Source organism: Myxine glutinosa, unplaced genomic scaffold (genome assembly GCF_964187855.1).
Source record: "Myxine glutinosa unplaced genomic scaffold, kmMyxGlut1.1 SCAFFOLD_651, whole genome shotgun sequence".
NCBI lineage: Eukaryota > Metazoa > Chordata > Myxini > Myxiniformes > Myxinidae > Myxine > Myxine glutinosa.
This window is the reverse complement of record NW_027616746.1, coordinates 93,804-121,298: the sequence shown is the minus strand read 5'-3', so window position 1 is coordinate 121,298 and position 27,495 is coordinate 93,804. Positions and strand designations below refer to the sequence as shown.

Here is a 27,495-nt window from a genome sequence, read left to right as displayed (position 1 = left end):
AAATTTATTAGGCCCAAATTGGTAACAAGTAGAATCGATTCGGAGCGCGTTTCCCGCGCGAAATTATAACGGCGAAATTTGAATTTGTTTTACGAAAATAAAATAAAAAACCGAATTTTGCAAGTCGCGCTATGGCGGATCAAGACGGCTGGGGTCCGGTAGGGGAGAGTGAAGCAGGGTCGGTCCAGGACCAAATTGAGACACGTGAGGAGAGCGAAACAGCGAGGGTAGCAAGCACGCAAAATGGCGCCTCGCTGGTCACCGCGCCGGCAACCGTGGCAGCGCCCCCGATGGATTGGAACTTGTTTTGTATACAAATGACGGCCCTTGTGGTCCAGTATAATGAAGACATGAAAAACAGGATGGAGCGATTGGGAAACCAGATGGGGGTAATGAGGGACGAAGCGAGGGGTACCGGTGAGGGGTTAGACAATAATTTTAAGGGATTAGACAAGAAATTTGGGAAGTTAGACAATAATTTTGAGGAGTTAGACAAGAAATTTGGGAAGTTAGACAATAATTTTGAGGAGTTAGACAAGAAATTTGGGAAGTTAGACAATAATTTTGAAGGGTTAGACAACGGGATAAAAGAAGTGAAAAATGGGTTAATGGGGGTAGAAAATAGAATGGCTGCCCAGGAGAATCAGATAGAGGGAGTGAAAACTGGGTTAGAGGGGTTAGAAAACAGTATGGAAGGCAAATTGAGGGACATGAGGGACCAAGCGGAAAGGGAAGTTAAACAAATGGAGCAGCAGATAGAGGGGGTCAGAATGGGGGTAGAAACCAAATTGGATGCTCACAGGGAGGAAATGGAGCAGATGAGGGTGGCATCTGGGCAGGAGATGCAAGTGATGGGAGAGGAGATCAGAAGAGGAGTGAGTGAGGAGGTCGGAGGAGTGCGCGAGGAGGTGAGGCACTGTAAGGAGCACATGGAGAAGGAGGTGAGAAAGGGGACTGTAAAGTTACAAGGGGGCATAGAGGACCTGACGCAGGAGGTGGAGCAGCTGACGGTGGGACAAACGGAGTTAGTGGAGCAGGTTCAAAGGAACACTGCGGTATTAGGAGGTTTAAAAGCGACACAAAACGACATAAAAAACGACTTGATAGCGACGAAGAGGGAATGTCAGATGGTACGTGAGGGACTGACAACGAGGTTGGACGAGGTGATAGAGGTAATGGAGACGAAGGACCGGCAGGTGAGGACGCACCTGGAAACGGTCAAGGTAGCCTTGGAGGACGAGCTTGAGGAGACGTACCGGGGAATAAAAGAGGTGAAGCACAAATTAGAAGAAGTGGAAGAAGGGATGAGCGAAATTAAGAAGCGACGGAGAGGGGATAAGAAAGAGATAAAAGAGGAGATAAAAGAATTGGTCCAAAGTCTGTGTTTGGATCGTGATGATGTGCTCATTAACCGGATGAGGGATTCGCAGGTGATGGAGGAGAAGCGAAGAGAAAGAGGACCCGGTGTAAGTGGTGACCAATATGGTCGTGCGTATGATGCGCCAGGGGATTTAAGAAGCTTGGGGGTCGAGATAGACCCGGGTGTTCGTGAGAGGCCGTTGGTGAAGTGTGCGACAGGTCTGGTGTGCGAAAATGGAGGTGTGCAAGAAAGTCCGACTCTGGGGTGTGTGAGGAAAAAGTGCGTGCCAAGGAGTGAGTGTGCTGGCGGGAGTGAGTCGGTCGTAGCGCGTGTGCGAGGGAGCACATGGAAGCGTGGTGTGGTGAGTGTTACAGAGGGTGTGACCGGAGAGTGTGCGCAAGAGTGTGCGCGAGAAAGGTGTGTGACGGCCAGGTGCATGAGGAAAGAGTGCGCTGTCAGAAGTAAGGAAGAGTGTCCACCTGTGGTGAGTGTTACAGAGGGTGTAACGGGAGAGTGTGCGCGAGAAAGGTGTGTGACGGACAGGTGCATGAGGAAAGAGTGCGCTGTCAGAAGTAAGGAAGAGTGTCCACCTGTGGTGAGTGTTACAGAGGGTGTAACGGGAGAGTGTGCGCGAGAAAGGTGTGTGACGGACAGGTGCATGAGGAAAGAGTGCGCTGTCAGAAGTAAGGAAGAGTGTCCACCTGTGGTGAGTGTTACAGAGGGTGTAACGGGAGAGTGTGCGCGAGAAAGGTGTGTGACGGACAGGTGCATGAGGAAAGAGTGCGCTGTCAGAAGTAAGGAAGAGTGTCCACCTGTGGTGAGTGTTACAGAGGGTGTAACGGGAGAGTGTGCGCGAGAAAGGTGTGTGACGGACAGGTGCATGAGGAAAGAGTGTGCTGTCAAGAGTAAGGGTGAGTGCGTTGTCACGAGTGGAGGTGAAAGTAGTGAGAGTGACATGGAGCGTGAGTTAGTTGTGACAGGTGAGCGAGGATGTACACCTGGGATGGAAGGATGCACACCTGGAATGGTAGAGCGTGAGTGGGAATGCACGCTGGAGTTGGTGATGAGGCACGTGGTTGGGTGTGCGAATGAGGGCACACCTGTGATTGTCACAGAGGAGGTGACAGAGGAGGGGGCGCGAAGAGGTGTTTTGGTGAGGTGTGCGACCAACGAATGTGTGCCAAAGTGTTCGGTGGTCAGGTGTGTGACCAAGGCTGTGAGTGGAATGAGGGTACCTGGATGTGTAAGGAAAGGTACGAGGAGCATGGGGACGGCTGGATGTGTGAGCAAGGAACGGGCTGCGGGGTGTAAGCATGCAGGTGAAGCATCGACGTTACACGGGTTAGAGGTTAGGTCGACTTTTAGCCGAATCGGGCCCTCGGTGCGTGCCGGGCCTCGCTTTGAACGGCCGCGTCCGTGCTCCACTAGGCGGAGCGGGCGGCTGGATAGGAAGGGTCGTCATGGCGACCACTTTTTGGTGAGACGTGCCGGCAGGTCTAGATCGGGGCATTGGATGGCTCCACGCCGAGGTGGTGTGTGGGATCTCGGCACGGGTAAGCCCCCGTCCCTGCCCCGACTGCCGGACGCATCCAGCCGCTGGCACAAAACAACCAGCATCCATTGCTTGGCTTTACGAAGCCGGGCTTTGGACAGGGATTGGCGCACCGAGAGGTATTAGTGAGTCGACTGGGTGATGAGGTTAGTGTTTTGGACCCAAAATTAGAGAAAAACAAAATTTGATGATTGGCAAGGGATTGGCAGTAGTGATTGGCAGATGATGGGTAGTGATTGGCAAATTTTTGATTTGCTGAAATTTGACGTGCAAAATTGATAGTGAGAGACCCCCGATGTGGTGGGATGGCAAATCCACCATCCCTCACAGGGGGGGCAAAGGAGCACTAGATTATGGGGTGTATGGCAGTGAAAACTAGCCCGGGTGGGTTAGGATATGGTGTGTAGGGATCTAGCGAAGATTGACATTAGGTGACGTTAAGTTTAGTTAGTGACTGATACCTGTAGTGGGGACGCAGGTAGATTAGTATGGATGATAATGACGTGGGAGCGCAATAGTTTAAAGGGACGACTGGGAAGCGCAAGTTTCAGAGGGGAGTAGTTAGCTGAGATGATGCCGTGTGTGTGAGGATGGAACAGGTGTGATTGCACAGGTGTGCAATTGGACAGGTGTGTGGAGCAGTGTATGAGTCGTGAGTGTGTGGATCAGCGCGAATGCGCTTGGGGAGAGAAGGGTGCAGGTGGCACCAAGTGTGAGAGCACAGGTGTGCAGGTACAGGTGTGTGGAGAGAGTTGGAGTAAGTGGTACGGAGTGGTGTGCATGGTGCGAAGGTGTGGATGGGGGAAGAGTGGACCCCTTTCACGAGTACCCGGGGCGGGTAGTGTAAGTGTTAGGTAGAGGGTGCAGGTAAATTGTGGTTGGATATTGGCATTTGTGGTGCGGTTGCAGAATGGTGTTGTGAATGGGTGCATTAGTGTTGTGGAAATGGCTGTGCGTGTAGCCTGTTAGTGCGTGTAGTTGGTTGGGCACTCCACCACTGTGAGGATGTCGGCCATGTGAGGCCGCAGGTGGGCTCTGGGAGCCGGTAGAGTTGTGGATGGGGCCCGAGGATCCGGAGGACGGACCCGGGTAGCCCAGTGCCAGAGAGGGCACCGAGTGGGGAGAGTGCCAGAGGGCCTTCCCCAGGTAGTTAGGTTAGGGTAAGGAGCAGGTAAGCTCGGAGGCAACTGCAGTGGTGGAGGTGTGCAGGTGGGTAGACCCACTGGGAGAGGTACACGCCACAGCCCAGAAATTGTGCGAGGGCACCGGGAGATGAATCGGGGGAGTGAGACCCCAAATTGAAGAGCACCACAGTTTGGCCAATGGGAATTGGTTTTAGAACCCATAGTGTAAGAGGGCCAATGGTTTGGCCGGAGAAAGACCCCGGGTAGTGTAAAGTTGTTAAAGTCATTTAGGAGATAGTTAGGATTGATGAACCTGTCGCACCATACGCAGCCACTTGCCTGTGGTGATGATGATGACTCCACACCTGTGTTTTCTTTGTTTGTGTTGCAGAAATGAGAATTGCTGTGAGGATTTGTGAGACGCATCACGACGTGGATGAGACATTGGGGTGATTCCATCTCTCCCTCCCTAGGAGGGACTGATGATGAATTGGTAATGGCAAATTTTGATGTTGAGTTGAAAATGGCAAATTTTGATGAGAGTTGAAAATGGCAAATTTGATTGGTTAGGAGGGAGAGAAGACGAATTTGGTTTATGGGAGGAACGGGGAAGACAGTAGGGATGTTTGTCGATTTGTAAAGTAGATGTTTATGGGTAGTGTTGTGTTTTGTGGATACAGTAAGGGGTAAGGGAGGGGCCATGTAGGTTACCTGGTGGGGGGGGGGCGTACGATAGGAACGTACCTGTCTCACCTGGTTCCCATGTGCCCCCAGTGTGCATCATCTTGTATTGCGTGCACTTTTGCGCCCTTACCACCTTACTCACTTGTCTGCTTCTTTTGTCTCCCACCTCCGAGGATCTGGCTTTGGGGTAGAGAGAGAGGAGAGAGAGGTGCTGGCTGCGCAGTTGTGGGCCTGCACTTTCGCTGTTTGCTGCCGGGATCGATACACCATATGGACCGCAATGTTTGTGGCCACCCACAATGGACCGCAGTTCGTTTGCGGCCAAGCACCACCCGGGGATGGACCTATGGGTCAACGTGGCACCTATGCCATAAAGGTGAACCACTGTTAATTAACACCACTGAAGGCCACACGAAGAGCAAGAGACACCTGCAGGGTTAGGGGTTGTCGAATTTATTTTTATTCCAATGAACAATGGTGACTGCACCGATTGGTGGTGGGGTGGTGCTTTTGATGCTGGGAAAGGGTGCTCTGTACGTTATTAAAGGCCGTCGGCCACAGAGCACTCGTGGGTTGGTGTATCGATGCTGGCAAGCGCGCTCTCTCTATGCATAACATCTGCATGTGTTCCTCCAAAAACAGGTCCTGGATCGTAGTGTAGATATCAGCGTAATCTTGTAAATAATGCTCCCTACCGGCTGTATGTTTAGTTTGAGAATTCTTTCCGGATTCGGTTATCCTGTGGGTGTGTTTCTGTGAGGAGAAGGGTGCAACGTCGCAGGGGGACATATTTACTCATTTGTGAATATCTGTAAAACTGTCGCACTCAGGGTAGAGTTAATAGTAGAGGGAACTACATTGCGTGCCACACTAAAGTAGGTAAAAATTTATCGGGTCGGGACGCCCCGAGGGTAGAGAAGGGTGCAATGTTGCGAATATGGAATTTGGCCTCCATATCCGCTTGTAAATATTCCCCTATTTTCTCCAATACTCCCCAACTTTCCCCGATCCCCCATTCCCTAGTCCCATTGCATGTAAATAACAATCAGTAGAGCCGACCTTCCCCTTATTCCCCCATTAAATGTCGTGCCCAGGTCCACCGCACCACACGTAGACAACTTTCGGACATCTTCCTAGTTATTCTTATTCTATGTCAGTTAAGGCCTCGTCTCCATTAATTATGACTCTTCGTTGCACCAGAATGTGATTATATGGCATCAGTAGTGAGTTTAGGACCTTTCCCATACCTCCTTCCATCTTCTTCCCCAACAATTACAACAACAACAGAGGAGATGGCGGCGGAGCGGGGGAGGATGCGTCCTCACACCGGCTCGATTAGCGCCATAGACCATGCGCTCCACGGGGTTACCACGAAGGGGCTCCTTGTCAGCTCCTCGTCAAGGGCGGAGCCTGGTAAACCCCCCGCACGCACCCAATGAGAAGCAACGTGCCGATTCCACGAGGCGGAGCTAACGAGCCGAGGGCGTGTCACTCCCCGCCGGATATACGCGGCCCCGTGCCGGATGTGACGTCAGATGCGCCCCCAGCTGGAGAAGGAAGGACCTGCGAGCGCTGAAACAGATGCGCCTCAGCTTGGAGAGAGAAGCCACCGCCACCCCCAGCGCGACGATACCTCCCCGCATCTTTGGACCGGACCGGACCGTACTGGACCCTGCTTTGAGCCAAGAGTGCACCTTGAGCCATCGATACCCGCTGTCCTTTTCATCAACCCCCGTGTGAGTCAGCCTTGTCCCGTTTGTCTGTCGTCTGTCCGGGGTTAATATAAGAGTGTGTCTAAGTGCCTGTCTTTCTGTGATTATAACTCTAGCCCCTGTAATCTGACCTTTCCGTACGAATATAATCTCCTCCGGAGGTCTTGAGAACTGAACCCTTGGTGTCGTATTGTGTTATTGTAATCCAGCCGGGTGTCTTCTTTTTCTTATTGAGCCAGCATCGCGCGACTTCGTCAACGTCGAGTATAGTCGGGTAATTTGTGCGGACACGACGGCCATTCCGCTCGGCCCACTTTAACATCAAAGTCGTGTCTGTAACAATATATATATATATATATATATATATATATATATGTATATATATATATATATATATATATATATATATATATATATATATATATATATATATATATATATATACATACTAGCAAGGATACCTGTCTACGACGGATGCAAATTGAAAGGATTCTTAAAATTCATTAATCAAAGGTGAACGCTCTGACTATATCCGACAATGCCTAAGATTGGGGGTATTGATATCAGAAAATTGTCAGCCAAACAGACCTAAAACATAAAAAAAACTTTTGTCCATACATTTTGTATAAAATATATTCTATAATTTATATAAAATATAAACACTAAACAGCATTATTGTGGCGGACACAAAAGCTCTTTCGACTGGATGGGAAGATAGTCGGCCTAGAAGCACCGATTCTGGAGATTCGCCTGTTTTAATAAAAAAGGTTTTCCAAAATAACGTTTTTTTTTTGTTGTTTTTTTTTTTTTTTTTTGTATACAAGATCGAGGCTCGTGAAAGAGCTAACATTAATCACACAAAAAGACAAACCGACACACAAAACAAAAAAACAAGGGGAGCGGTAGACAAGATGGGGAGAGAGGGGGAAGGACACAAAAGAGAGGGGGAAGGACACAAACACAACATTTGAGAGCAGGGACATCGGGAGGACTTGGGGAGAGGTGGGAGAGGATTAAAACATATGAACACTGCAAGGACTCTGGGGTGAATTACCGGGGGTAGAAAAGATCAAGGTTTTCGATGGGGGAAGATAAGAGATGGTGGTGAACAGCTGTTTTAAAGACCTGGAGGGAGGAGTGGGATTGAAGGGAGTGGGGGAGTTTGTTCCAGAGGCGGGAGAAAAGGGGAATGAAAGAGTGAAGGTGAGCAGAGAGCCTAGACTTTGGCAGTTTAACCAGAAGAGGGTTGCAGGCAGATCTTGTGCGACCTGAAGGAATATTGGGGGGACAGAGCACAGAGAGAGCTGGGGGAGCAAGGCCGGAGAGGAGTCGGTAGAAGACAGAAAGACCACCAACCTGCCTGCGGTGAGTGAGTGAAAGGCCCTCGGCGTTGACTACATCGCAGGAGATTCCAATGATTCTGAAAGCTTTGGCCTCAACAGCGTGAAGCCGAGCAAGGTGTGAGGCAGGAGCACCAGCCCAGAGGGGGGAACAGTATTCCATTGAGCTGCGGATGAAAGCCTTGTATGTGGTGAGGAGCTCAGGTGTGCCAAGGAAGGACTTCGCATGACGGAGGATGCCCAGTCGGCGACTGGCTTTGGAGGCCAGCTTGGAAATGTGGTTTTCCCAAGAAAGATCATGGCAGATAGTGAGACCCAAAAGCTTGAGCGACAGAACTTCTTGGAGAGGATTGTTGAGAAAGTAGATGGGAGGGTTGTCCAGTCGGTCCTTTCGGAGAGACATTGTAAGAGTGTGAGATTTGTCAGGATTGAAAGACATGTTCCACTTGTTTGACCAGTCTGTGATTTTGTCCAGGTCTGCAGAGAGTGAGGAGGCTGCAGACTGCCGATCTGAGGGATGAGGAATGGAGCGACAGAGAGTAGAGTCGTCAGCAAAGAGATAGAGAGGATTTTCAAGAGAGTCAGAGAGATCATTGATGAAGACCAGAAAAAGCACAGGGCCCAGAACACTACCTTGGGGAACTCCAGCCTGAACAGGAAGAGGAGATGAGAGAAACCCATTCAGGGCCACACGTTGACTACGACCAGAGAGGAAGTCCGCCAGCCATGCGTGGAGATTTCCATGGATACCAAAGGAGGAGAGTTTGGAGAGCAGAGCAGGGTGCCAGACCGTATCGAAGGCACGTGAAATGTCAAGGGAGACAGCTCTAATTTCCTGTTTGGCGTTGAGGACCTCCATCCATTGTTGAGAACGCAGAAGCAGCATGTCCAGAGTAGAGTGACCAGGTCTGAAACCAAATTGATGATCAGAGATCAAGCCATTGGAGAAGAGGAAAGATTTAATATCTGAAGCAATGATGGATTCCATGACTTTGCTGATAATTGAGAGAAGGCTGATTGGTCTGTAGTTGCTGGGATCTGTTTTTGCACCTTTTTTGTGCAAAGCGGTGATGTTGGCTGATTTCCAAGCAGATGGCAGATGACCTTGAGCAAAAGAGAGGGTGAAGAGAACAGAAAGAGGGAGTGAAAGTGCAGAAGAACATGATTTTAGGACCCGTGGGCTGATGCCGTCAGGACCAGTTGCAGAATCAGAGTCGAGGGTTGCCAGAAACTTTTCCACCTTGTCAGGAGGAAAGGACACAGAGTCCAGGAGCAGCTGGGTACGACTGGGTATGGTGGGTACAGAGAGGGATGGGTTTGGGACACAAGATTTAGAGGCAAACACAGAGTTGAGGCATTCAGCTTTTTCACGTGCGGAGTCAGCCGTTAAGCCGTTTGAGGTGAGGGAGGGGATGGAGGGGGAACAAACACCAGAAACAGATTTGACCAGACGCCACCAGGATTTGGAAGAGGGAGACAGATAAGAGAGTTCGGTCTTGAGAATGGTGAGATATTGTTTCCTGGCTCTCCTGAGGGTGGACACACACTTGTTTCGGGCTTTGTGAAAGGAAATGAGATTTCCTTCCGTTGGATTTGCTTTCCAGGAGACGAAAGCAAGTTGTTTCAGGGCAACAGCCTCACCACAAGATTCCGTGTACCATGGACGGGAGGAAGGGTATGACAACTGAAGACGAGATGGTATAAATCTGTGCATGAGAGAGAGCAATTTACTTTGAAAGAATTCCCAGGATGAGTTGATGTCAGAGGCGGTAGAGATGGGAGACCAGTCCAGATGATTGATGGCTGCTTGAAGACCGTGCCAGTTGGCCTGAGTGAAATGCCAGACTCGTCGACGCTGAGGAGGCTCTCTGAGAATGGTCAGAGAGATGTCCTCTTTGACAAGCACATGATCAGATGAGCCGATTGGAGCAGAAGAAGAGCAGCAGACATTTTCAGGGAAGTTTGTCATAACCAAATCCAGAAGAGAAGATGCTCCGTTGACTGAGATCCAGGTCGGGAAATTGACAGATTGTGTCAGTCCCAGTGAGTCGCAGAAGTCCTTTGCTGAAGAGCCATGGCTGGTGAGAGAGGTACCCACACCCAGCCAACTGGCATGGTGACAATTGAAATCACCACATATGAGGAAGAGAGAGTTGGGATGGGTAGATAGAAGTTGGTCCATATTATCAGACAGTGAGATGTAGATGGAGTCATCGCTGATTGGTGGACGGTACAACACACATATGAACAAAAGGTGGGAGCGAAGGGGAAGCCGTAGCCAAAGGTATTCCTGGGGGTGAGGTGGAGAGAGGGCAGTGGAGGGCGAGTGAGGAAGAGAGTTTTTTATAAAGATAGCAACCCCACCTCTAGGACGAGGCTCAGGTCTATCATACCGGAGGAGGGAGTAACCTGGGAGAGATACCAAGGCATCAGAGACATCATGAAGGAGGAAAGTTTCTGTTAAGCAGATCACATCTGGTTTGTCAGGAGCAACCTGTATGGAGAGGTCAGTCAAGTTTGAGCGGAGGCCCCGGATGTTTGAGGTCCATACCGTTAATGAAGAGGAAGGGGGAGCATCGGGTCCAGAACAGGGGGGGGGGGAGGGGTAGGGTCAGATGTGGAAGAGGAGGAAGAGGTAGGGAGAGCTGTTGAAGGTGTGTCAGAGATTTCAGAATAGCTTGGAGAAAGGGAAGAATGGGGTGGACAAAAGGTTTGATGGAGATTGGGTGAGGCACAGTGAGGTGTTATTTGAGGAGGGGGAAGAGCAAGGCAGAAGGTTTGGGGAGATGAAGGTGAAAGTTGGAAGGAGGAAGAAGCAGGGAGGATGCTTTGAGGAGCAGGGGTGAGAGGGGAGACTAGGAGGGGAGGAGCGAGGGAGAGTCTCGGAGGGGAGGGGTGTGGGGGGAGTTTAGGAGGGAGGGGAGGGAAGGGGCAAGGGGGGAGATTTGAAAGGGATGGGTGATGGGGAGGATTTGGAGGGGAGGGGTGAGATTGGATTTTGAAAAGTGTACGATTCATGGGAAACGAACATTTTTTGCAAAATGAGTTTGAGACGTTGGAAGGAGGTCTCGCGAGATCTTGGAGACGGCGGCAGGGATTTTCGAAGCTCCACACGGTCTCCACGTTTTTCGAAGTTAAGTCTGTTCACAATTGTATTTTGTCGAAACTGTATTTATCTTTCGGTGTGTGAAGTTATTGTGTGCAACTTTGGTTGTTTCTCGGTGTTTATCTTTCATAAATTGATCGTCTGTTTGCCGTGTCGCGAGCAAGGCCTTGTACAGTGTGCACTGTACAACCTTGAGGCTTTGTTTTTCTCTCAGTGGTCCGTCGTTTGTGATCCAATAACTTTCGTTCTCTGTATTCCCAGTCTTTTCACCCATAGCCTACTTCCTTGTGTAAATCTCAACTCAAAAAAAAAAACAAAAAAAAAACATTTCCTTCTCTGTTCTCATTCGTTTATTCATTCTTATTCGATCATTCGTTCTTTGACCACGTGTTTCTCCCCCATTTCCCCAGATAGTTTTCACTCATTAACCTTCAATGTTTACACTTTCCCCTCAAGTTATGTATTCCGTCATATTTTATAACACCTTTTTCTTCTTCTTCTTTAAAAGGCTGCTTTCGACTTGCTCACCAAATCAATTCATCCCAAAAAAAATATCCATCTCCTATAGTGCCTTTGTTCTACATTCCCTAAACTCTCCTGCACTCCATCCTCCATCCAGCGTCCTTAAACGTATTTTTAACTCGAAGGTCACAAGAAACTCATTTTGCAATAAATGTTCGTTTCCCATAAATCGTACACTTTCAAAAATCCAATCTCACCCCTCCCCTCCAAATCTTCCCCATAACCCCTCCCCTCCAAATCTTCCCCATCACCCCTCCCCTCCAAATCTTCCCCATCACCCATCCCTTTCAAATCTCCCCCCTTGCCCCCTCCCTCCTAAACTACCCCCTCACCCCTCCCCGCCAAGACGCCCCCTCGCCCCTCCCCTCCTAGACTCCTGCCTCACCCCTCCCCTCCAAATCTCCCCCATATCCCATCCCTTTCAAATCCCTCCCCTTGTCCCTTCCCTCCCAAACTCCCCCCTCACCCCTCCCCTTCAAATCTCCCCACCCTCATTGCTTCTCAATTTCCCCCCGCTCACTCCCCCTCCTCAAAGCGTCCTCCCCGCTTCTTCCCCCTTCAAACTCTCACCTCCATCTCCCCCAACCTTCTGCCTCGCTCTTCCCCCTCCTCAAATAACACCTCATTGTGGCTCACCCAATCACCATCAAACCTTTTGTCCGCCCCATCCTTCCCTTTCTCCGAGCTATTCTGAAATCTCTGACACACCTTCAACAGCTCTCCCTACCTCTTCCACCTCTTCCACATCTTACCCTACCCCTCCTCCCCCCTGTTCTGTATCTGATGCTCCCCCTTCCTCTTCATTAACGGTATGGACCTCAAACATCCGGGGCCTTCGTTCAAACTTAACCGATCTCTCCATACAGGTCGCTTCTGTCAAACCAGACGTGATCTGCTTAAGAGAAACTTTCCTCCTTTATGATGTCTCTGATTCCATAGTATCTCTCCCGGGCTACTCCCTCCTCCGGTATGATAGACCTGAGCCTCGTCCTGGAGGCGGGGTTGCTATCTTTATCAAAAACTCTCTTCCTCACTCGCCCTGCACTGCACTCTCTCCACCTCACCCCCAGGAATACCTCTGGCTACGGCTTCCCCTTCGCTCCCACCTCTTGTTCATATGTGTGTTGTACCGTCCACCAAACAGTGATGACTCCATCTACATCTCGCTGTCTGATGATATGGACCAACTTCTATCTACTCATCCCAACTCTCTCTTCCTCATATGTGGTGATTTCAACTGTCATCATGCCAGTTGGCTGGGTGTGGGTACCTCTCTCACCAGCCATGGCTCCTCAGCAAAGGACTTCTGCGACTCACTGGGACTGACACAATCTGTCAATTTCCCGACCCGGATCTCAGTCAACGGAACATCTTCTCTTCTGGACTTGGTTATGACTAACTTCCCTGAAAATGTCTGCTGCTCTTCTTCTGCTCCGATCGGAACATCTGATCATGTCCTTGTTAAAGTGGACATCTCTCTGACCATCCTCAGGGAGCCTGCTCAGCGTCGACGAGTCTGGCATTTCACTCAGGCCAACTGGCACGGTCTTCAAGCAGCCATCAATCATCTGGACTGGTCTCCCATCTCTACCACCTCTGACATCAACTCATCCTGGGAATTCTTCCAAAGTAAATTGCTCTCTCTCATGCACAGATTTATCCCATCTCGTCTTCAGTTGTCATACCCTTCCTCCCGTCCATGGTACACGGAATCTTGTGGTGAGGCTGTTGCCCAGAAACAACTTGCCTTCGTCTCCTGGAAAGCAAATCCAACGGAAGGAAATCTCATTTCCTTTCACAAAGCCCGAAACAAGTGTGTGTCCACCCTCAGGAGAGCCAGGAAACAATATCTCTCCGTTCTCAAGACCGAACTCTCTTATCTGTCTCCCTCTTCCAAATCCTGGTGGCGTCTGGTCAAATCCGTTTCTGGTGTTTGTTCCCCCTCCATCCCCTCCCTTACCTCAAACGGCTACACAGCTGACTCCGCACATGAAAAAGCTGAATGCCTCAACTCTGTGTTTGCCTCTAAATCTTGTGTCCCAAACCCATCCCTCTCTGTACCCACCATACCCAGTCGTACCCTGCTGCTCCTGGACTCCGTGTCCTTTCCTCCTGACAAGGTGGAAAAGTTTCTGTCAACCCTCGACTCTGATTCTGCAACTGGGCCCGACGGCATCAGCCCACGGGTCCTAAAATCCTGCTCTGCTGCTCTATCTCACCCTCTCTCTGTTCTCTTCACCCTCTCTTTTGCTCAAGGTCAACTGCCATCTGCTTGGAAATCAGCCAACATCACCGCTTTGCACAAAAAAGGTGCAAAAACAGATCCTAGCAACTACAGACCAATCAGCCTTCTCCCAATTATCAGCAAAGTCATGGAATCCATCATTGCTTCTGATATGAAATCTTTCCTCTTCTCCAATGGCTTGATCTCTGATCATCAATTTGGTTTCAGACCAGGTCACTCTACTCTGGACATGCTGCTTCTGCTGTCTCAACAATGGATGGAGGTCCTCAATGCCAAACAGGAAATTAGAGCTGTCTCCCTCGACATATCACGTGCCTTCGACACGGTCTGGCACCCCGCTCTGCTCACCAAACTCTCCTCCTTTGGTATCCATGGAAATCTCCACGCATGGCTGGCGGACTTCCTCTCTAGTCGTCGTCAACGTGTGGCCCTGAATGGGTTTCTCTCATCTCCTCTTCCTGTTCAGGCTGGAGTTCCCCAAGGCAGTGTTCTGGGCCCCGTGCTTTTTCTGGTCTTCATCAATGATCTCTCTGACTCTCTCGAAAATCCTCTCTATCTCTTTGCTGATGACTCCACTCTCTGCCGCTCCATTCCTCTTCCCTCAGATCGGCAGTCTGCTGCCTCCTCACTCTCTGAAGACCCGGACAAAATCACAGACTGGTCAAACAAGTGGAACATGTCTTTCAATCCTGACAAATCTCACACTCTTACTATGTCTCTCCGAAAAGATCGACTGGACAACCCTCCCATCTACTTTCTCAACAATCCTCTCCAAGAAGTTCTGTCGCTCAAGATTTTGGGTCTCACTATCTGCCATGATCTTTCTTGGGAAAACCACATTTCCAAGCTGGCCTCCAAAGCCAGTCGCCGACTGGGCATCCTCCGTCGTGCGAAGTCCTTCCTCGGCACACCTGAGCTCCTCACCACATACAAGGCTTTCATCCGCAGCTCAATGGAATACTGTTCTCCCCTATGGGCCGGTGCTCCTGCCTCACACCTAGCTCGGCTTCACGCTGTTGAAACCAAAGCTTTCAGAATTATTGGAATCTCCCGCGATGAAGCTATCTCTGAGGGCCTTTCACTCACTCACCGCAGGCAGGTAGGTGGTCTTTCTGTCTTCTACCGACTCCTCTCCGGCCTTGCACCCCCAGCTCTCTCTGTGCTCTGTCCCCCAAATATTCCTACAGGTCGCACAAGATCTGCCAGCAACCCTCTGATGGTTAAACTGCCGAAATCTCGGCTCTCCGCTCACCTTCACTCTTTCATTCCTCTTTTCTCCCGCCTCTGGAACAAACTCCCTCACTCCCTTCAATCCCACTCCTCCCTCCAGGTCTTTAAAACAGCTGTTCACCACCATCTCTTATCTTCCCCCATCCAAAACCTTGATCTTTTCTACCCCCGCTAATTCACCCCAGATCCACCTTGTTTGAAATTCCAACTTCTTTCCTGGAAGTCCTGGCAGTGTCCATATGTTTTATACCTCTCCCACTGCCCCCTTCCCACGCCCCCCCCCCCCCCCAAAGCCCTCGCCCTCTCTCAGATCTCTCGATGTCTCCATGTCTCTCGGTCCCTGCTTTCAAATGTTGTGTTTGTGTCCTTCCCCCTCTCTCCCCATCTTGTCTACCGCTCCCTATGTTATATGTTTTATGTGTCGGTTTGTCTTTCTGTGTGATTAATGTTCGCTCTTTCACGAGCCTCGATATTGTATACAAAAAAAATTCAAAAAAAAAAAAAAAAAAAAAAAAAAAAAGACCTTCGAGTCAAAAATACGTTTGAGGACACTGGAGGAGGGATGGAGTTCTGGATAGTTTAGGGAATGTAGAAATAGTCCAGTAAATCTAGCAATCATTTAACAAGGACCTAAAACAAATTGCAATAGAAGGTTTTTTTGCTCTAACTTGTTTATTAGGTCCCTCTGATGAACATATAAAAAGTCTCAAACTTTTGGACACCTGGAAAGTGGTTAATTTGCATAAATTCAAGATGGCCGCCGTCCAAAGCTTCAATTTACAGCTAACTTTTTTCTGGCTGCTCCTAGACCCTATAAATGTATTACAAACAAGGTTTTTTGGCTTTAACTTGTTTATTAGGTCCCTCTGATGAACATATAAAAAGTCTCAAACTTTTGGACACCTGGAAAGTGGTTAATTTGCATAAATTCAAGATGGCCGCCATCCAAAGCTTCAATTTACAGCTAACTTTTTTCTGGCTGCTCCTAGACCCTATCAATGTATTACAAACAAGGTTTTTTGGCTTTAACTTGTTTATTAGGTCCCTCTGATGAACATATAAAAAGTCTCAAACTTTTGGACACCTGGAAAGTGGTTAATTTGCATAAATTCAAGATGGCCGCCGTCCAAAGCTTCAATTTTGCCTAGGCCTATACTAATCCCATCATCTTGTTTCTTGTTTCAACAGATTGGACCATGTCTAATGGTGCGACATCTACCGAAGCCATGGAAGAAGAGGTGGTGCATAATCCCTGCGGCATTTGCTCAAACACGTTAGACGAAGGAGAAACAGTCAAGCTGAGGGCGAAGGGAGCAGATACTATCAACAAGGCCAGTACTGAACGTGGAACGCCGTCAATTACCGTGTCTGAGGGCCAAACGGTGCACATTGATTGCCGAAAGATGCATGTCAATACGAAGCCAAATAGAATCCCTGGGAAGCAGAAGAAACGTCCTGAAAAACCTGCTCTTCGTTCTCAGGAACCACACTTTTGTTTTACAGAGAACTGCTTTTTTTGTGGTAGAAAAATCTATTTGGACACAAAGCATGCTTCAAAAGAAGTGTATCCAGTACGCACCTTCAACTTTCAAAGGACAATACTTTCTGCATGTGATGCCAGGGCTGATGAGTGGGCTGAGACTGTTAGAGGCCGAATTAACTTTGCACGCGATCTTCCAGCAGCTGACGCAATATATCACAAGCAGTGCAGCTCAAATTTCCAGACACATAGGCAGATCCCCTCCAAATATCGTGATTCCGCAGACAGTGAACCTCCTCGCAAGGGTCGCAAAGTAGATGCGTCACGAGAGGAAGCATTTCTGCTCGCAATCGAGGACCTAGTCAGTGGCAATGATGATGAACAGACTACAGTGGTGGATGTCGTTGATAGAATGTCCCAGTTGTGCCCTGATGTTGAAGCGTATAGTGTAAAGTACATGAAACAGAAACTTATTTCATATTTTGGAGATGAACTGGTTATTAGTAACGTGCATGGACGCAGCGATGTTGTAACTGTCAAAGAAACTGCTGCAAAGATTTTGCAACAATTCAAAGACTCACCACAGACTGATGATGAGGAAGCAGGAAAAAGAAAGATCGTCAGGGCTGCGGCACAGTTGATCAAAGCAGATATAAAGAACATTGATACTTGTAGAGATTTCTATCCAGATCCTTCTGAACTCCGGTCGCTGGAAAAGAATGTGGCGTACGTTCCGCAGTCCCTTCGTATATTTCTGCAAGAGACGTTCAGTGGCAAGTCATGTGATCTTGAAGTTGCATCAATTGGACAAAGTATCATGCAACTTACCAGACCAAGGGCCATTGTAGCACCCATTCAGTATGGATTGGCGGTTCAAATGCACCAGCACTTTGGTTCCCGCTTCCTTGTGGACAGTTTACACAGCCACGGCTTCTGTCTGCCTTACGCAGAAGTTTTGAGGTTTTCGAAGTGTGCTGCCAATTTCAGGGGCACCAACATATCCACTGCAGGCAGGTTTGGACAGTTCGTTGCAGACAATGTTGATCACAACTTGCGTACGCTTGATGGGCGAGGAACATACCATGGTATGGGTATAATTGTTGCTGTCACCCCTGGAGTAAGAGACACAACATCAATACCAAGATTGCAGTCACCTGGAAACAACTTCACGGCAGCTCAAATTGAAATCAAATACTACCGCAGTGTTCGTAAGAAGGGTGGGCCTCTCGAATTTAGAAAGCTTGACCCCATTTCAGCATCTGACAAGCTTGAAAATCTGGACATACTGTGGAAAACGTCATGGTTGCTTCGACCAAAACGACCAGGCTGGTCCGGCTTAATGCAGAGTGTGTGCCATGGACCACACCCAGGGAAATCATCCGTCCATTTCTTGCCCATGATTGACATGGACCCTACTGCCATGAGTTGTATTTACTCAACACTTCACTTCGTTGCTGCGGAAAGCCATCGCCAAGGAACGACGCCAATGCTGACATTCGACCAACCGCTTTATTGGAAAGCGAAGACGATCATTGTTCATGAGAAGGAAGGAAGCGAACTGAAACCCATTGTTTTGAACCTTGGTGGCTTTCACTCTGTGATGAGCTTTTTGGGATGCATGGGCCATGTTATGGAAGCATCTGGGCTTAAGGAGGTTTTGGAACTTATATATGCTGAAAATGCTGTGACCCAAATGCTGAGTGGGAAAGCCTATGCACGAGCAATCAGAGGCCACTTCTTGGTTGACACAGCCTTGAGTTCGATTGTGTTAGGCAGGGCATCCGGTCTCAACCTCTCAATGGTAGATGAGGAAAGTGACGAATGCAAGGACTTCCAGGAGGCTGCAGATCTTTTGGATAAGCTGTTGCGTGAAGACGTTTCACCGGATGAAGTCTGCAGTAAAGACGTTTTCAACAGAATTTGTGAAAAACTTAAAGCTGAGAAGAGCTCCTTAGCAGAGCATAAGATGGGAAAGCTATGGATTCAATACATGGACATGATTGACTTGCTGTGTCGCTTCCTGAGGGCACTGAGAATGGGCGATTTCCTACTGTACCTCAGAACACTCCAGGAGATGTTGCCGTACTTTGCAGCGTGTGGTCATAACAATTATGCCAAGTCAGCCCATGTGTACATTCAAGACATGATTGAACTTGAGCAGCTCAACCCAGACATGTTCTGCCAATTGAACTCCGGTCTATTTGTGATCCGCCGAAGTGATCGGCTGTGGGCAGGACTGCCAAGCGACTTGGTTATAGAGCAGGTTTTGATGCGCTCTTTGAAAACGAATGGTGGATTGACACGTGATAGGGGCATGGAGGAAACGCAACGCCTGCGCTGGTTACTTGCTATGCCAGCCTGCGCTGAGGTGAGTGAAGTTATGCAAGAACTCACAGGGAAGCATTTCCACACCTCTGAGCAGCACAAAGAAATGACTGAAGCAAGGCGTGAACGAGATAGGAAGGACACAGAGAAGGTTCTCGCATTCTTCAAGGATTATGATCCATTTCAAGAATCAAATGAACTCAGGAATATTGCCAACGGTGTGACAGGACCAGCCTCGGCCAATCCTCATTTACTGTATGAGGTTGTTATGAACATTGTGCAGAAGATGGAAGGTAGCAATGCTTTTGACTTTTCATTTAGGAAGAAAGATCAAGTTGCGTCGTTGGGTAAAAAGGTTACAATCAGTGCTGAAAAAGTAGCAATCGACCCACAGCTCCTTTTCCAGAGGCTCCTCATCTTTGCTAATAACAGAGAGTTAGGTGTTGAAGAGGTCTTTGCGTATGAGTTGTCTAGCTACCCTACTGCTCTGTTCGGTAAGTGGGGGAGGCTCAGGGAAGCCAATAAAACACAGCTAGGAGATGAGATAGCATAGGTGGGATAGGTGGGAAATGTTGGCATATTAACTCTGTAGCAGAAGCTCTGGGTGAAAGCATCTGCCGTGTCCTGCCAGTTGTCCATGCACTCTGTGGATGTGACTCAACCTCACGACTGTATGGTATTGGTAAAAGGGCTGCCTTGAGGAAAGTGAGGGAAGAGAACGGTTTCTTGAAATGTATAGAAGCATTCTGTTGCCAAAGTGGAACTAAAGACGCGATATCATCAGCTGGTGAAAAGGCCTTGGTTTATTTGTACGGGGGAAAAGGAAATGACACCCTTTACGGACTGCGAAAGACAAAGTTTTGCAACAAGGTGGCAAAAAGTTCAACTACCGTTGAAGTTCAAAGCCTTCCCCCAACAACCGATGCAGCCAAATACCACTCGTTCCGAGTTTATTGTCAGGTCCAGGAATGGATGGGGAACAGTGTGGACCCCGAGAAATGGGGCTGGTGTCTGCGGAAGGGACAGCTTGAACCGAAGACGATGGATTCGCCAGTGGCTCCTGATTCACTACTGAAATTGGTCAGATGTCAGTGTAAGGGCAACTGTGACACTCAACGCTGTAGTTGCAAACGGAATGAGCTTGAATGTTCCAGTGCATGTGGTGAATGTAAAGGACTCTGTCAAAATAGCAACTTTGATGCAAGCACCGATGATCCAAGTGAATACGAACTCCTATCATGAATGACATCATTGCCTCTGAATGACGTCATACTACGTCATGGTGACGTCATATCACATTTGCAATGCCTCATTCTGTATTTTGATATCATATTCCACTTGTTTGTAATACATTTATAGGGTCTAGGAGCAGCCAGAAAAAAGTTAGCTGTAAATTGAAGCTTTGGACGGCGGCCATCTTGAATTTATGCAAATTAACCACTTTCCAGGTGTCCAAAAGTTTGAGACTTTTTATATGTTCATCAGAGGGACCTAATAAACAAGTTAAAGCCAAAAAACCTTCTTTTGCAATTTGTTCTAGGTCCAGCCCTACTTTGACTCTGCTGGTACCTCCGCTCTTTCATCTCCACCAAGTCCGTCTCCACCGACACCCACTCTATCCTGACAAACTGCATCACTGAAATAAAATCCTGGCTTCAAATCAACTTCCTCAAGCTTAACTGTGATAAATCTGAAATAATCATCATTGGCCCAAAAACGCTCACAAAATCCACCCATAACTTTGCCCTCAACATCGACGGTATCCCAGTATCCACCTCCCCTCACATCCGGAATCTTGGCGTCATCTTTGACCAAACCCTTTCCTTCGACAAATACACTAAACAGATCACAAAGTCAGCCTTCTTTCACCTGAAAAACATTGCCCGTCTCCGCTCATCCCTCTCCTCCACGGCTGCAGAAACCCTCATCCACGCCTTCATCACCTCCCGTCTGGACTACTGCAATAGCCTCCTCTATGGTTCACCCTCAAAAATCACCAATAAACTCCAATACATTCAGAACTCCGCTGCCCGTCTACTCACTCATTCCCGGACCCGTGACCACATCACCCCCGTCCTTTACAAGCTTCACTGGCTCCCCATCCCCCAGAGAATCCAGTACAAAATCCTCCTCTTGACATACAAAGCCCTCCATAACCTGGCCCCATCCTACCTGGCTGACCTCCTCTCCAGACACACTCCCACCCGCAACCTCCGCTCTGCTGGTACCAACCTCCTGACCCCCTCCATCCGGACCAAATTCAGATCCTGGGGGGACAGGGCCTTCTCCATCGCTGCTCCCACCCTCTGGAACTCACTACCTCACACCATCAGAGACTCCTCCTCACTCACCACATTCAAAACATCACTAAAGACCCACCTGTTCAACGCTGCATTCAACATTCAACCCACAGCATTTAACCCCTGACTATCTCTTCTCCTTCTCCCTCCTTTTGCTTTAAATATTTCCCTATTGATTCTTGTCTTGTCTTTTTGATTCTTGTCTTATATATATGCCGTATATCGCTGCTGTTTGTTTTCTTGATTCTTGTCTTTTTGCAATTGTTGTTTTCATGTATTGTTATGCATTATGTTTTCCACTCTGTCAAAGCGCCTTTGGGCTTCTGGAAAAGCGCTATACAAAATAAATGAATTATTATTATTATTATTATAAAAGGAGGAACTGTAAGAGATGGTATTATATATATTTTTTGGAATGAATAGATTTGGTGAGCAAGACGAAAGCATCCTTTTGTAGGAAAAGAAGAAAAGGGTGTTATAATATATGAGAGAAAATAGTTGTTCAGGGGAGAGATTATACATTTCTAACCGCGTGATCGCGAACGAAGAACGAACGAACAAAAAGAACAAATAAATGAATAAGACCTGGGAAGGAAATCGTTTTTTTGGGGTTTTTTTTTTTTTTTTTTTTTTTGTGAGTACAGATATTAAACAAGGAGGTACGGGGTGAACGACTGGGACGAAACAGTGAACGAAAATAATTTCAGCGCATTCGACGAATCGCTGAGAGAAAAATAAACCACAAGGTCGGAGACGGTACGGTAGTCCAAGCCTACGAGTACTAGGCCGCAGAATACTCGATACCATTAACCGACGATTGTGTATACATGTACGAAAAATTAGCACCGAAAATTTTCCAAAAGATACGCTATAGGTACATACACCGAAAGATAGATACAGTCTCGACAAAAACACGATTGAGAAATATCACTGAGCTTCGAAAGCGTGAGCGCATGGAGCAGCTTCGAAAAGACGTGACCTCGCCGTGATCTCGCGAGACTTCTCCCAAATGTTTCGCGAGACCGTGTTTTTTTACAAACTATGAAAGAGCATCTCGTCCAATATGTGCCTTATACAAAAAATATAGTCACAACTTAAAGCGTTCGTCATATGTGCCCTAGAGTGCCTCGGGGTAAACCACATTGCGTGTCTGATTGTTGGGTGCCAGGATGGTGAGTTTTACTGCACTGCCGGTCCGAGAGGCAGCCACATACAGCTGACCGTGTGAGAATCAGGGGACAGAGAGGTCGACCCCTATTGTCTTGTACGTCTGACCTTGAGCCTTGTTGATGGTCATCACAAAGCATGGCTTGCAGGGAAACTGTAGTCTCCGAAACTGGAACGGCAGCTCAGAGTCTGACGGAATGAGCGGGATCCTCGGCAGAAGGACGACTTCTCCTTTGTATGGTCCACAGGAGATGGTGGCCTCGATGACATTGGCATGTAGGCGAGTTATGATGCAGCGTGTACCATTGGTGGTCTTGGGTGGTTCCATGTTTCGCAGGATCATGATGGGCACACCGAGTTTCAACTTGAGGAGGTGTGGTGGCATTCCTGACAGCTCGAGGGAATTGAGAAGCTCAACAGGGTAAGTGACTGCCTCCTCGTCACAGATGGCACTATCCACAGACTTGTAGATCCTCTCATCGCCGGGAAACTCTCCCATGAGCCTGTTGTTGAGCTGGTTGACATTGGTGTTCAGTGGAGAAAGAATTGCACGCTCAGCCAGCCATTCGGACTGGACTCCATTTGTGGTCAAGCAAGGGTGGACTTCAGCCTTCAGCTCCTCCATTGTGGAGACGACCTTGCCTATTTCAGGAGGAATCTCGATCGTGTCTGGTTCGGCCGGAAATGGTATCAGTCCATTGCCAATTTCCAGGAGCAGCTTAGAAAAGTCAGTGGCCCCTTCATCGCCAGACAGGTGAGCTCGCATGTTGGTGGTCAGGTGCTTGATAGTCACATGGCGCCACAGGTGGGATGTCTTCAGGCTGGCGTTGACAATGTTGGATCTGGTACCACTCTTGACCACTGGGAGGATCTGTCGGAAGTCTCCGCAGAGCAGTGTGGGAATTCCTCCCATAGGTTTCTTTACTCCTGTGATGTCCTGTAGTGTGCGGTCTACGGCTTCATAGGCTGACTTGTGAGTCATCGGGGCATCCTTAATGACAGCAGCATCGGGGCATCCTCATCCACAATGATGACAGCAGCATCCTTAATGACCTTGGCCAATGCTGTTCCACGCTTGATGCTGCATGTTGGCTGCTCTTTGAAGTGCGTGTCGAGTGGGATCTTGAAGGTGCTGTGCAGCGTTCGTCCTCCCTGGAGCAGTGTTGCGGCAATTCCACTGGATGCAGTAGCAAGAACAATCTTGCCTCGTGAGCGAATTTTATTCAGAATCGTGTTGATGACGAAGCTCTTTCCTGTGCCTCCTGGTGCATCTAGAAAGATGATGTTGCTGCTCTTGTTGCCATTGTTGATGTTACCTTGCTGCACAAGTTCAAGGACTGCATTGTAGACCTGACGCTGGTCATCTGTCATTTGCTGTTGGAGATCATCAGCTTGGACAGCCAACTGCTCTTGGTTGTAGTCGACTTCCCTGAAGTATTCTCTCTCAAGCCTATCTTCTGTGCCCCTCTCTGGGGTAGGTAGGTCATACGAACTGAGATGACAACCGCCCATCATGATCACCTTGTCTTCGAGAGAGCAAAGCGCAAGGATGTAGATGTGCTCGTTGTAGTCAGCAGCGGGATTGTCAACATTGCGACGGTGCTGAAATAGGCAGTCTTCAGAAAGGATTTCACGGAACTTATCCCATAGCGTGCGTGGATTGCTAGGAAAACATGCAGTAAGGATGACTGCCATGAGACTCCGGAGGTTTGGTGCAGACTGGCTGATGCTTGCCTCATCCATAGCAAGGTGGAAGTGCTGGTTGTTTTCCAGGAGTCCCAATGCGAGACAGGCTTCACGGAAGGACAACTCTTGACCATCCACTGTCCTTAGAGCAGCGAAAGAGGATGGGCCACATACTTCAGTCAGAAGAAGTCGAACGTAGTAACAGTCTCCCTGTCTCGGACTGATGCTGTAGATGCGGCCAATTGCCGGAGTCTTCCGTATTGCATGTGGTCCTTCGACCACCACTTCTCCCCGCTTGCGGCGGGTCCACCTCTCGTGCGTCTTGTCCCACGTGTAGTACTTGGGCACCTCGTGGTATTTGAGCATCTTGGCAAAATCGTCATGATTGCAGAGGTCGAAGAAGGCAGTCAGCATAGTGGCTGGTGGTGGTCGCTCTGCCCTCTGTATGGCATTGTCCATATTGAAGTAGACTCGCTGGCCATTCTCGAGGTGGACAACTAGGCCAATGACTGGAGGGAAATGCTCGGAAATTGGGTGCTCTAGGATCCTCCAGACTGCCTCGCTGCTCCCAACGTAACGTGCATTCTGGAACTTAGCTACCTCATCCACTTGACGATTTCTGGCCTCCTCATTGGCTCACTGCAGTTCAAACACTGTCTGATCGGTCCCCTTGGTGACATACATTGTGATATACTTGATGCTCTTGATGCTGGAGCATATCTCAACGTTGATGTGGCAGTTGAATTGGCGGAGGAGGAACGGGTTGTAGGGTACCACCCACTGATTGGTGACTACCTGCACCACCCGTTTTCCCTGCTGGCGCATCTTGATCTCCCCAGTGTAACCACCATCTTCTGGCTTCAGACGTCGGTATTTGGGGTAGCTGTCATTTCCTTGCTCAGTGCTCTGGAGGAATGGCTTTGGGAAATCTTTTGAACACTTCCGGTCCTTCATGCAAGGGCTGTTCTGGTTGAGGTTTCCGCATGGACCATGGATCATATGTGCCATAACCATCATGTGCAGCTCAGGATCTTGTTCCTTGTCAGGAATCTCAGCACTGATGACCATATCAATTTTTTCGGGCTTGACTTTGTCCTCTGGAGTGACCCATATGAGGATGTGGGCATGAGGAAGACCACGCTTCTGGTACTCAATGGTGTACAGGAAGGCTCTCATCGTCCCAAAAGCTCTCTTCTTTAGTAGCTCCATGAGCTTCTTGTGCTTTTGTCGAAAGACACGGACAATGATGTCTGGCCGATCATGAGCTTCTTGTCCTGGCAAGAGGTTTTGCTGGACCTCGACCCATTTGGGATTTGTTGTCATTGTTATAAAGAAGTCCGGCCTCCCCATGCAACGCACATAGGCCATGGCATCACTCTGCCTCTCGTGCATCCACCTTGGCCCACCTGTGTACGTCGCTGGAAGGACCACCCTTTGCCCAACATTGCGAGGGTCACCATCGCTAGCCATGAGAATGTCACGGAGGTTGCCGTAGTTATCAGCGAGTAAGGTCTTTTGCTCCCGGCGGATAAAGCCCAGTCGCTCTGCCTCGATTTTAGAATATACATCTACCAGAAACTGCTGAAAGAGTCGTCGCATCTGCCGTATGTGATTTCCCTCTCTCACCACGATGTGGTAGCTGTAGTACTGCAGCTGTGTGAGTTTTTGTCCATCTTTTCCAGTAGCAGTCCTGGCCACCAGGTGGATAGTGTAGCCATCCGTTCCATATGGGAACACTATTGGGTACTGTAGTGCATCATAAGATGCATACAGCTCACTTATCCTTTTGAGTGCCCCATCACGAAGTTTAAGGACAATATTTCTGGGTTCTGTTGGCTCATTGTCCATTAAGATGGCGACTTCTGGTGCAGACTGGGCATTGTAGCGGCTGCATGCTCACCACGTGGTCACTTGTTTTTGCAGATGATTATCTGGCGCTCTTCCAAGTTATCTCCTTCTGCAAGCATATCTCTTGGTCTTCAGCTCACGGACCAGATGGTTATTCTCGTGGAACCACTTTGTGAGCATTTCAATGACGTGTGGTTTGAGGCCGCTGTGGTTCCTGGCAGTCAGCTCTTTGGCGTGCGAGTCGAGGAAGTAGACCTGTAAGAACTTTGGCTGACCTTCTTCAGGCGAGACCAAGCTGCCAATGTGGTGGAACACTTGACCTTGGATACGGAAGCTCGGGTTCCAGCCTGTACTTTAGCTTCCTTATGCCCAAAGCTCGTCATCACAAAACTGCTATTATAAGTTCGAATGTTGTCAAGGAAGTGCTTGCTGAGGAGACCTTCGCCAGAGAGAAGTTCCTTCAGGAAGGGAGGAAGGGCAGGGAAAGGCTCAAGGACGACTTTCCCATTGTTGCAGCACACACCTTTGGTCTCTCCTTCGAACTTGTAAGCAGAGCAGTGAGTGCAGACTTGCTCCATTCGGCCGATGTCTGCGTGAGTTGTTGGGTCAGCTGGGTCATACGTGAATGCCTCCCTTTTGTTCTTTGGTGTCCGGGCCCGAGCTCATGCTTCTGCAGTGCGGTGACGGTTTTCCTCGTGTCTTGCATCACACTCTTCCTCAGTCTCATTTACTCACAGTTGTTGTTGCCGATGAGCCTGTTCATTATGCCTGGTCGATCGCTCATCTTGTGTCTCATTTACTCGCTGTTGTTGTTTCCGATGAGCCTGTTCATTAAGCCTGGTCAATCGCTCATCTTGTGTCTCATTTACTCACTGTTGTTGCTGATGAGCCTGTTCATTAAGCCTGGTTGATCGCTCATCTTGTGTCTCATTTACTCGCTGTTGTTGCCGATGAGCCTGTTCATTAAGCCTGGTCGATCGTCTATCTTGTGTCTCATTTACTCGCTGTTGTTGTTGCCGATGAGCCTGTTCATTGAGCCTGGTTGATCGCTCCTCTTCGATCTCCTGTTGTCTCTCAGTCTGTTTTTGCTTAGCTGAAGCTGTCTTCGGACCAATGCAGCTCTTTCTTTTTCGGGGCATTTCGGAGATTTTGATCAGAAACTGCGTGGAATTAGGCCTGGGTCATCTAAAAGCAGAAAATCGAAAATCCTCATGAAAAAGAAGAAAATAGAAAATCATGAAGTGATAGTTCATTGAGAAAATGCAGCATGTAAAATCAGAGAATCGAGAATCAGAAAAATCGATCAGAAACTGCGTGGAAGTCGGAAGTCATTGTCGTCAATTGAATGTAGCATTTATTTTGTTATTCCCTGTCAAATGGCATTGATCCCATGTCAATCGGATGAAGTTGAATAATTAACGCGTGGCGCGACGTCGAGGTCCCGCTGGAACGTCCACGCTCCGGTTTGGCAGCGAGCAAGGTGGCGGCAGGCACACGTATCTGGTTTCACGCGGCAGGCACACGTATCTGGTTTCACACGGCAGGCACACGTATCTGGTTTCACGCGGCAGGCACACGTATCTGGTTTCACGCGGCAGGCACACGTATCTGGTTTCACGCGGCAGGCACACGTATCTGGTTTCACGCGGCAGGCACACGTATCTGGTTTCACGCGGCAGGGTTGATTTCAGCTTGGACACGCATCTGGCTCCCTCAATCATCTGGCTCCCTCAATCATCTGGCTCCCTCAATCATCTGGCGGTGGGGGCTGATGCAACGGGTTTTATAACCCCGCCCTCTTGAGCCATACCCAC

At 48.8% G+C, this 27,495-nt stretch overlaps 1 protein-coding gene across 1 annotated transcript; it reads right to left on the bottom strand.

Annotated features, from left to right (window-relative positions):
* Nucleotides 1-24,469: 24,469 nt before the first annotated feature.
* Nucleotides 24,470-25,681, bottom strand: LOC144889064 (uncharacterized). Its single transcript, XM_078768879.1, has one exon. The coding sequence runs from the start codon at nt 25,679-25,681 to the stop codon at nt 24,470-24,472; it is 1,212 nt and encodes a 403-aa protein (XP_078625005.1).
* Between the last annotated feature and the right edge of the window lie 1,814 nt (nt 25,682-27,495).